This window comes from Mytilus californianus, unplaced genomic scaffold (genome assembly GCF_021869535.1).
Source record: "Mytilus californianus isolate M0D057914Y unplaced genomic scaffold, xbMytCali1.0.p SCAF_2, whole genome shotgun sequence".
Taxonomy (NCBI): Eukaryota; Metazoa; Mollusca; class Bivalvia; order Mytilida; family Mytilidae; genus Mytilus; species Mytilus californianus.
In genome coordinates this window covers 11,343,451-11,355,207 of record NW_026262668.1, presented here as the reverse complement: position 1 = coordinate 11,355,207, position 11,757 = coordinate 11,343,451, and the positions used below count along the sequence as shown (strand labels likewise).

At 31.4% G+C, this 11,757-nt stretch overlaps 1 protein-coding gene across 1 annotated transcript; it reads left to right on the top strand.

The window, feature by feature from the left end:
• Nucleotides 1–1,033: 1,033 nt before the first annotated feature.
• On the top strand, nucleotides 1,034–11,218 carry LOC127729245 (mucin-2-like). Its single transcript, XM_052236987.1, has 10 exons — nucleotides 1,034–1,080; nucleotides 2,147–2,209; nucleotides 3,268–3,352; nucleotides 4,275–4,391; nucleotides 5,610–5,738; nucleotides 6,496–6,645; nucleotides 8,836–8,880; nucleotides 9,621–9,776; nucleotides 10,584–10,605; nucleotides 11,164–11,218. The coding sequence occupies exons 3-10, from the start codon at nucleotides 3,340–3,342 to the stop codon at nucleotides 11,165–11,167; spliced, it is 636 nt and encodes a 211-aa protein (XP_052092947.1). The 5' UTR covers nucleotides 1,034–1,080; nucleotides 2,147–2,209; nucleotides 3,268–3,339; the 3' UTR covers nucleotides 11,168–11,218.
• Nucleotides 11,219–11,757: the final 539 nt, after the last annotated feature.

Genomic DNA, 11,757 nt, shown 5'->3' with positions numbered 1-11,757 from the left:
ACTGCTTATCATTCAACCATATTACATAACTCATCATAAGATCTAACAGATAAGATTAATGCGAGAGAGTGATTTTGTTGTAATCAATGTTTTGCTGATAGACCGAAACCAGAAACCAAATATCATACATTTTCTATTTAAGATGCATACATCCTCCACTGATCATTCAATGCTATTCGAATTTATGTCTTGTGTACATCATCTAAATCACATTTTAGCAAATCTACCCGAAGGCTGACCCCTAAATTTTTTTTAGGGAAGTGCAAAAATTATTTCACATGCTCAAAATGCATATTGGTAACCCAATTATTTTACTAAGATTTTTTTCGGTGTTGAGCAATAAAAAATGCCAATAAAGCGATATAAATAGATGTTCTTTATTCTTCAATTAAACCCTACCGACACATAACCCTAAAAACCCTTCCCTCAGGGCTATAGTCTTCATTGTCACTGAATTCATCATCACTGTCTGCATCATCTGCATCATCTTTGACCAAGTCAATAGTACTTGGTTTGTCATATGCAGCAGCAATGACAGACGTATACTCCACTTATAAATCATCAGTGGTTGTGACCTCCTGATCCACCTGATGTTTCTTCGGCAATGGCTTCATTAATATCAGAATTGACTGAGTTTTGTGCTTTTCTGATAAAGTTCCTCTCCTTGGAGTCCATGTTCAGTGGTCTTCTTATACCACCAGAATTCCAAAGTCGTATGGCTTGGATTGGATCAAAGCTGCAAAATGATTTAAATTTATCACTTAAATAGAACAGTCAAAGTAATGTTCCTGACCTATGTAATTGTATAAAGTAAATAATGTACTTATAACATTTGAGACATCAGCTAGTGCCCGAACTAAATCTAGACTTTGGTTGTCTTATTTAAATGTAGTTTCGAAGTTTTGGAAGTGTTGGTTCTGCCTTTTAGCATATTATGAAGGTGTTACTTAATTGGTAAACATTTCCTACTTTAACAAATCGTACGATCACTTTGGGTGGACAGTGACATTTTTTTCTTCTTATTCAGCGCCAACAGCAACATCGCTTTCGTGTGTGGAGCAGATATGTGACAGCACTCATGTATGTAGATATTCACAGCATATGTATTTAAATCACTGAAATAAACATTTCAGCTATATTAAGATCACATGCGTGCAGGAAACTTGTTGCAATCGAGCCTTAGTGTTATTTTTAACTTTATTTTTATGGCATAAAATGTCAATGTGATCTTCTTTGGGTGTAAAGGTAGATTCACTGTATACCTCCATCCTGGATAAGAAAAGCAGTACACAATCTGTCTAGTTCTTTGCCTAAATCTGCAAATTTTGAGACATATTTGCTATTTATGTCTAAAACTGCTTATTTGTATAAAGAATAATAAGTGATTTATTGCATTATCCAAAATGTTTAAACAAATACCAATATTTGTGTTTTTTAAAATCAATGTTTCAACATGGCCATTTAAGGGGAGATAACTCATAAATATATTTTTTTTTATACTGGAATGATAGTGAAATTTTCAGTTTTTACTGAAAACAATTTCGGTGACATCATTTTTTCTTTTTACTTTCTTAAAGCATTTTATAGAACTTATCTATTGGCAATTTTGCACAACTTGTAGTCTGAAATATAACACGGTGACCCATACTTTTTATTATATATTTGAAAAAAGCATTAAATCTTTGACAGAATCACAGTTTGTGTGAAGAGCGGAAGCACCATTAACGTTTTAACAACCCTAAGAAATTACAAAAGAAACATCCAATCCATAAACTCATTTTAATGCTATATCTAAGAAATACAGTTTTAACTTTTTTATTCGTTTTTCTTTGAATTATTGTAACGTTTGTCATGGAGTGTACGCGCAGTCATAGATGTTGCATTTTATTGGAAAAAGCAAAACAATAATTTTGGAATGTCTTGCGAATATTCTCTATCAATCAAAATTATTGAACCTTATCAAAGAGTTATGTCATGTAAATATATGCGAGTAAGATTCATTTAATATGATTAACTATGTTTATTTTTCAAAAACAAATTCAGTTTCAATTGAATTCTTTGTATTTCAATCAAAAGATTCTGATCAACTACGATTTTTAAAATAATCAATTTATCAGGACTAATTGATACGATATTTTTCCACTAGGTTTGCAAGCTTCTGTTTCATCATGGTATTCTAACTAGCAACCACTGTGATAAGCTTCATGCCGTAAGTAGTAAAAAGTTATATACACATTCGAAAAAAAAAAAACTTCCGGTATAATAACATTTGACGAAACCAAGTGCGATTTACTAATGCATGTAAGAATCGTACTAATTTTCACATTTTGCTGAAAACAATCAAACAATACATATGAATTTATGAATTTGAAATCATAATTCTCGAGACCTTCAGAACTATCAGTTGAATGACAGTTGACTTGTGGACTCTTAAGTATGTTTATACCAAGTTAGGACACTGAGGAATGATACATGAATAAATTTGTGATAGCGATCGTAGAAAATGAGTATAAATTCATAGATACCAGGATTAAAATGTTGTAAGCCAGACGTGCGTTTGGTTTACAAGAGACTCATCAGTAAATCTCGAATCAAAAAGTTAAAAAGGCCAAATAAAGTACGAAGTTGAAAATCATGATACAAAATGCAAGCTTGGGCTATTGTCTCAACTGGGAGATATCTCCGTATGCAGACGCTGCTGAAACGTTGCTACATAGAAATGAAAAGTTCACAATTTGGAAGCTGAAATCATCTCTTTTGTGGTAAAAGTTTGCTGTCATACGGCTCTCATTGTCAATTCCTAGATCTAAGCCAAGGTATGAGGCGAACTTAATTGTATAGATTGTGTTAAAATGTGCAATATCGGAATGTGTCATAGAAAAGAAACTGAAATTGTGAAATTTATCTTTACTGTTGATTTGTTCTTTTTTCACAAACGTGCATTACATTCGTTTTCCTCAGTTTATAGTTTATAGATTAATATATTGTTTTTCAAAATTAGTTTGTCTAAAACATTGATTCTAAAAATACTTTAACTATGTCGTTCTACATTTGAACATGTCAATTTCCATTTTTTTTCTCTCCATTTAATGTTTTTATTGGCCTTTTGATGTCTCCTTATTTTGTCAAAATGAATATTTCTGTAAACACATTATAAAAATGACAACTCATTACTTTATTAACAATCTTTTGCACGTTTGTACAACTTTTCTGATACGCATTCCTTAATTTTTGACTAAAATCAATGTTTTATTTCATACCTTTAAGCATGGACATCATCCAAAATGCAGTGATCCATTTCCTGCTAACGACCATTGTCATTGTGATGATGAAGCTTGTATGAACCGTCTGTGTAAGTTTTTCGTTTGATTTTCGTCTTTGGAAAAAAGATAGGACCTAAATGTGTTGATAAATGGAAAACATTTTTAAATAGGTTAGAAAGAAAGTCTTATACACGTATATATTTAATTTGACCTAAAATGGTATTTAGACCTAAACCGATTTAAAAACTGAAACATGAATTATAAGAAATGTTCAGACTATGAGATCTTCATGTATATTATTAATCGAATATTTTTAAGGATTTGTGATTCGTTAAACGTTGATCACATGTACATTTGTATTTACTCAGTTTGCAAAAATGTTGTGTTTAGCTTTTCGTAGGTCAAAAACAGCATATTGCACAGGGCATACAGCATGTTTCTAAAAATACATTCTAGAAATTCCCAATTTTACATTGTTCATGCAATAGTTGTTGATTGATGCTTTTGGTTGAGGCCAATACAATGTTATATCGACCTAGAAAAGCATATCGACCTCGGACTTCATCCTCAGTCAATATGGTTCTCTTATGTCGATATAACCTCGTATCGACCTCATACAAAGGCTATAATTGTATAATATCTACTTTGGGAGTAATTCAGTACCATTCAATCATTTTAACTATTGTCAAATCAAATGTTTTTATTCTATTGCAAAGTGTGCAAGAGCAATAACAGAACAGATTTGAATCATTAACAAGCGAAGTATCTGCATTAATACATATCTTATATGTTGGTCGGATAAAAAAAACCACATTAAACTACAAGGTAGTAATAAGTGACTAAAGAGATTCTAATAACGTATGTGGATTATAACTCAAATTACTTGATAGTAACGTTTCATCAGGTTAAATTCTGATTGCCTTTGCAATCTTTCATTTTGAAACTTTTCCTTTCTATCGTTAAATTTCTTTTTGATATACAACACCAAAACAATGTATGATCTATAAACAGATGCATTAATGACAACTGCTGCCACTACTAATGTGACCACTGCTGACCCGATGGTTAACCCAACTGCATCACCTACACAGCTTTCTATAACAACTTTGTCTCCTATTACTACGCAAGGTAAAATTTATATTAATGTTTCTTTTTTGATCGGGCCCGATTTGGTGGTGATACATCTTACAAAGTCTATCCGAATCAGTTTGAAAAGAATTCCGCTCAAACCGGTGCTAGGGAACGTCTTAAACTTGCAGTGAGGTGAGTGTTTTTTTTTCTCTATATTGAAGGCCTCATTGTGACTTTGAGACGAAGAACAGAATTAAAAGCGCTGTTCCTTTGCTTTTTGTGTGTTGTTTTGCTGTGCATTTACTAATTTTGGTGGATACCCCATATGCTTTGTTTATTTATCTAAGTATTAAAGTTTATTTATTAAAGATAATACCATTTAGGTTCAATCCGTTAATTAAACGAAATAAACTCAAACAATTTAACCAAATTTTAAGCTTCCGTCAACGTAGAATGTTCACAGTTCACTTACTCATGACAATGACAAAGCAGTTACTAGTAGTACCATTTGAAATTACAATCCACCAACAGTAGCATTTCTCTGATTTAATGCAGAATATATGCCTTTAAACAAACCAGTACACTGTTCCCGTCTGTGGAGCTCGATGAAAGATATTGGAAATTTGCAAGTATCAAAATTTGAGGACAGATAAATTACATAATATCACAGAAAGAAATATATACCACTATGTGTATGTGGGAAGGATAACTACAGGAAATGTCTGTCAAGTTAAATGTCAAAGAGGCCTGACTCTGTTTGATGAAAGTGTAGCAATGCATTATTATTTCAATATACAAATAAGATGTGGTGTGATTGCCAATTAGACAGCTACCCAACGGAGACCATAGGACGAGGGTGTAAACTAAAGTCACCGTACGGCTTTAAAAAATACGCAAAGTCAATATATTTTCGGTTGTGTGAATTCTAGATATAGAAAAATAGAATGATCAATTTGTCGTTTTAAAAGTTCAATTCTCGTCAGTTTTACACGAAACCTAAATCTGCAAGTATTAAAACTTGAGGACAGATGAATAGCATAGAAAAAAAACATCTGTTACATCTATTTTTCAAAAGACATTTCCTGTCAAGGTGAAATGCAACCGGATTTTGTTTTATAAAAATGAGCATTGGAGATGCAACATAATCTTACATCAAAATAAAAAAAATTTTAATAGAAATTTGTCCTTTTCTTACTGTTAAGAAGTTTTTTCCAGCTGTAGAATTCACTGAATAAAGAATTTGAAAAGATGAAAAGTCTATTGTTATTATTTAAGCACCGGTAGTAACCACAACCACTCAGCCACCTGTTACAACAATTCAAATGGTACCCCAAACTTCTCAACCTGTTGTCACAACTCCTGCACCAGTTGTTACAACAACAATGGAACAGACAACAACTCAAGGTAAATGTGTGTGTCACGTAGTTTTCTTCTGTAAATGATACCATGTATTTCAAAATAAGCTAGAGTGAATCGACAAGCCAACTAAAACCTATTGTTATTATTATTTTTTTTCCAGCGTTCTGTACGATTTTGATCAGTACTTCTATTTAAAAAAATATGTTATCTAACCACATATGAATATATTTTGATGGTTAACTTTAAAGCATACATATCAAGTAGATTTCATTCAACAAACAGAGATGTGAAGCTCAAGGAAAAATTCCTCTTTACAGAATTATATCATTGAAATGTTCATTTTTTTAAAGTTTAATTATAACATGTTAAATTATGCAAAACGCTAAGGTTTTTCTACCCCCGGATAAAGATTGTCTTCGTCGTTTGAAGCACAACTTTTCGAAATTTTTGGTAATTAATACTCTTCAAGTTCCTTCTCTACTTTATGCTTATTTTAAGAAATATTTTTTTAATTCTCTTGCTTGAAACAAATTTTGTTTGCAAAACAATAGTTATGGAAACCGCATTGTAGTCTTCTGACATCCAGTGTGCTCATTTCAAACTTTCAATATAAATTTGGCATCTGATTGTCTGATATAAGTACCAAAAAAACTATGTAAATGAGCTTTTGACCTCAATAATTTTTAAAAACGGAACTAATACATAAGGTGCGTTACTGTGTTGAACAAATTAATGGGTTTTATTTAATCTAGTTACTGTATCTTAATTATACAAAACGTTTTTATTTTAACGATGTTTTAAGCTACAACGGCACTGGTTTGCAGAGACCAGGATCAAAGATGTAAAGATGCAATTTACCAGCAAATCCTATGTCAATCACCAGACACTACAAATAGGGATTATGCAATTCGAACATGTCCAAAGTCATGCAATTTATGTAATGAGTTCTTCGGTAAGAAATGCATTTCCTTACAAGTTTGATTTACCTGTATTTTTAGGCAATTTCATAGGAAAATATCATGTTCAAAAGACAATTCTTTAAAAACTAGATCAATAAGTAAATCTTCATCGTAATTGTAAATAACTACTAGTATACAGTAAAACTGACAGTTACGATTTCGGGTCATATTGGCACTTAAGTGAACTGCATATTATAATCTAAATTTTTACATATATAAACCTCAATTAAACATCGCTTTTTTAGTTGCAAAAAACTGCTTTTCATGAGTAGTGCAGCCTTCAGTCTGTATGCTCTTGAAATAAGCCAATTGTTTTGTTACATTCAGTGCGTGGTCCTGTGTTGTCACCGTCAAATTACGTTATCAAGAATAACTTAACTTTTAGAATTTCGTAATTAAAATCCTATAATTACCAGGACCATATAACAAATAATTCAATGATTCAATTCTCGAATTGTAAAATTTATTGTTTGCTACAATTTATACAGTTTTATGAATGTTGAAAAGTCTAATTTGGACCTGTTAATAGACAGAAAATATAACTGGCAATTCACTTAAATATATAGGGGAAGGTATGTTGTTAATGAGAAATTGGAAATTAACACTATGGAACCCTGAATTTGTCACATTTGTCATATATCAAAAAAAAGCATAACAAAAATACCGAAATTCAATGCAAATTCAAAAAGGGGAAGTCCATAAAAACGGACAAACTCAAACGGTATCAATCAACGGAAAAATTAAAACAACTGACTTTTCCGAAGAATACAGTGGGTTTAACCTTATTTAAGGCTAGCTAAACCTTCCACTTCTATCACAAAAAATAAAATAACAAAAATACAGAACTCCAGGAGACATTCAAAACGGAAAGTCCTTTATCACATGGCAAAATATAAAGCTCAAACACATCAAACGAATGGAAAACAATTGTCATATTTCTGACTTGGTACAGACATTTCCTTATGTAAAATTGGTGAATTAAACCTGGTTTTATAGCTAGCTAAACATCTCACGTGTACAACAGTCGCATATTTTTCCATTATATTGACAACAATGTGTGAGCAAAAACAACTGACATAATAGGTAAAAATGTCAAAAATTGGGGTACAGCAGTTAGCATTGCGTTATAATCTTAATCACTATAAAACAAACAACTATGTCAACAAAGAAAAACGATAATATATAAATACTCTATAGACAAATTACATAAGCAAAAGTGAAAGTTATTATAGTTCCGTTATATGGACAAAATTGAGTGAGCAACCCAAAGAGAATTAATAGGTTAATGTGACAATAATTGGGATCCAGCAGTCAAACCTGTGTGAACATACATCGCAGATAAACAACACAACTCACTAAAAATATTAAACAAGCAAAAAAATTACTCTAACAATGACGCAAACAAAAAAGTTGTAGTAGACAGTAAATTTTACTCATGTCATAACGTCTGATTTAAGAAAAAATACAAGATATGAAGCAGACTTTGACCTTTCTGTGGTATCCTTTTCACTTAGATATATGACATGCAGCTACTCACATACAAATGATAGTTTTAATATTTTGTTTAAATGAATGCATGATAGCTTAATTGTATCGCATTTTTGATAGTTTATCCAGAATTTGGAGATAGATATATGAATACCAAATGCTTATTTGTGTAAAGCATAATTCAATCTAATAAGACAAAATATTACAGTGACTGTTCGATTTCTTTGCCCTTTTCTTAAAGTCTATAGTTTGTTGATATTGTCATGAATCTATTTGTTTTTAAGCACAAATATAGCATAAACAACATCTAGCTATAATTATCTCAAACCAGCTGTAAAGGCCATTGTGAAGGCATTATGACTTTGAGATGAAAAAACATATGTAAAAAGCTGCTTCTTTACTTTGCCTTCGTCAGATCCGAGTAGATAATAAATACTAATGTATGATGAATCAATAAATGAGGCAAAAAATACTAAGGGGACATTCAAAACTCATAAGTTGAAAACATATTCAAGCCATGATAAGATATTTCAATGCTAGCACGTTAGTTTTTTAAAGCTAGTAGTGAAACCAGAATTGTTAAATGGTATTGAATATTTGATTCCTGAATGGTTTTTATTCAAATATTGTTTCTTTATTCATTACTGTAGTACAACTTCTTTTGATAATCTGTACCCTTTCTATGAAATTTGTAGCTTTACAATCGAGTACAACACCTCTAAATGTTGTTACAACAACAGGTAATTATTCATATTTATATCTTGTGCCAAAAGTTATACTTCTAATTAAGCAATGTCAAAGAGGTATGGCTATTCAGTGTCGTTTTCAACCATATTGAAAATAAGGAGATGCAGTATGATTGCCAATGGGACACCTTAAAAATGTGAGCCATTATTTGTAACTTTACGGCCTTCAACAATAAGCAATTCATTACAATATAGTAAGTTGTAAAGGCCCTGGGATGACAAAATGTAAATCAGTTCAAAAGAAAACACCGAAGGCCTACTTGGCTGGGTACGTTAAGGTTAAATTAAACCATTGTGTAGTATAAGCGCAGCCATTTTGGGAAGATAGCATACTTATCGGAATGCAGTTTTACTATCCTGCTTGCTCGTTGCGTGGTTCAGAAATTTGATAATTACTATACACCTAGTGTACACTTTGATAAAACAAAAACAAAATAAATTAAAACGGTAGCAATGACAATAACAAAATGAAGTGAATCTTTGGAGATGCCCGACAAGGCCGAAGTAATAATAAACAAAAGTCCTACTATAAACATTGACGAGCTGATATAACCTTTGTGGCTGAAAATAAATCGTATTTAAAACTAAATAGTTAAGTTCCCGACAAATATTTAATTCAATTGTGCACGTATTCATATTTTTTTTAACATTTCTAATCGAGAATGGTATTGAGATAATCGTTTATTTGGTTTTGTAAAATTCTAATGCATTAATTTAAAACATTCATCCTTTAGATTTACCCACAACAGCATCATTCCAATGCATTGATCATGAAACGAAGTGCAGTGATGCATTATATTTAAGTATTCTTTGTAAAGCTACAGACCAAATATCAAAAGACTATGCTCTAGCCACGTGTCCAAAGGCGTGTAACCTTTGTAGTTCATTAGGTAAGTATATGCTGTCTGAGTACCTTTCTTGACTAAATAGAATGAAAAGTGAAAGATACCGATGTTAATGATGCTTGCATTCAAAACTCTATTTCTCGACAGCGATGATCGCTTCATATCTTCAAAATAAAACGATGTAGAAGTTAACCCTGTGTCAACATCGACTGTGTCGGAGGGACATTTTTAATTTTATGTGAGCACCTGTTCATTACTTTCAAATGAAACAGCGAAGATTATACATGATATTATTTTTATTTGATTGGTCTCCAATGTAATATCGTCAGGAAGAGACATCATATATCGCATGAACTCAAAACTGGGAATTATGACGTCACATATGTCCAGTCTGGCTGTATTTCCTGGAAAACGAAATGTAACTGCATTAAATTAGCGGATAAAGCATACACTCAACTTAATAATTTTAATTGTTCTAGTATATTATTCTCTTCATTTATAAATTGTTTTGGCAGTAAGTTATTACATTTCTAAGATAGTTTATCAGAGTTCATAGACAAACGTTAAAGTATTTATCTTCTTTATCATCATTATATTTACCGATTATGCTATTAATGTATGCAGGGTCAATGTCATTATGTCTTAAAACTTATAAAATTAGGGGGTTCTGTACTTGATGATAGTTAGCAAATAAATAATGGAATATTTTTTTAAATGGTAACTAGCCCATACGTACGTTTGAGTATCACAATTAATCGACAGTTGTTATTTTCTGTTTGAAGTAAAATGAATTACAAGTAAGCTTTTTTGAATTTTGTTCGGGTCAGTAAAGCATTTTAATTCTTTTCATAGGATCTCTTGATCCGGCTTTCGGGTGAGTAAACTAACATTCTTTCAATATTTTGCGGCGTTTTGTTGCATCATATTGCATTTTAGAGCATCACGCGATAATTGTTTGCAAATGAAAATTATGAAATCGTTTTAAACATCTATGTTACGTTTCTATTGAGAATATAACATTTCGGGAGGGTGTATGAAGTTCATATTAAAATGTATTCAAATGTATTCAAAATGTTGCCACCACTGCATTTAAAGAAATAAGCACACCAGTGAGTATGTATTTTATCAAAGGTTTAAGTATGCAGTGTTCAGTTATTTCATTCTATTTTCTTATACCAGACAATCTGATTGTTATCGAGCTGCCTAAAATCCGTTTTGTTATCTTTTTTTACAACTGAAACATTCAAGAAAATATGGGAAAATATTGAGAAATATGTCTTTTCTACTGATAAAAAATTGTTAAACCATTGAATTGAATGCGAGAAATAACAACTTTTACGCTCAAGTATTTGAAAGTCAATTAATCACAAAGCATTTAAACGATAATGATTGTCAAAAATTCTTCTTAATATAGTTCTTTTATTTCTTTCAGATAAGAAAATGGATTTCAGATACAAGCTTTAGTGAAAATAAACATTTCATGTAGATTTTTTTGTCAATGAAAATGCAATGTTTGCCGATATTTTAACTGGTCTTTTTTTACCAATATTTCTAAAAGTCGGGCATTTCCGATGAGTTAAATCAAAGAATTAACCAAAATACCGAGTTCCAAGGTAAATTCAAAAAGGGGGAAGTCAATAAACATGACAAAACCAAGCGCTCGACTTTATTTATAAACGAAAGGTATGGAAAACAACTGTCGTATTCCTAACTTGCTACAAGCATTTTCTGAAGAAAATGTTGGTTTATGCATCAATATGCATCATGACCGATACCGTATTCTATACTTTCTCCATAAACTTTGGTACGCACTAGAAGGGTTCCGAGTAAAACGCTATCGGCACACAAGCAAACAAGAGTTTAAGATAGCGGAAGTGGAAATAGTGTTTTTTTTTAGCAGAAATCATATGTTTACATGCTGAATGAAGTATCATTAATGTTCCTGAAATATTTGTTACTTTACTAGTATTATAAAAGGTGTGTTGCAATAATACTAAGGAATACTAGTATAATAACAAAAGCTATC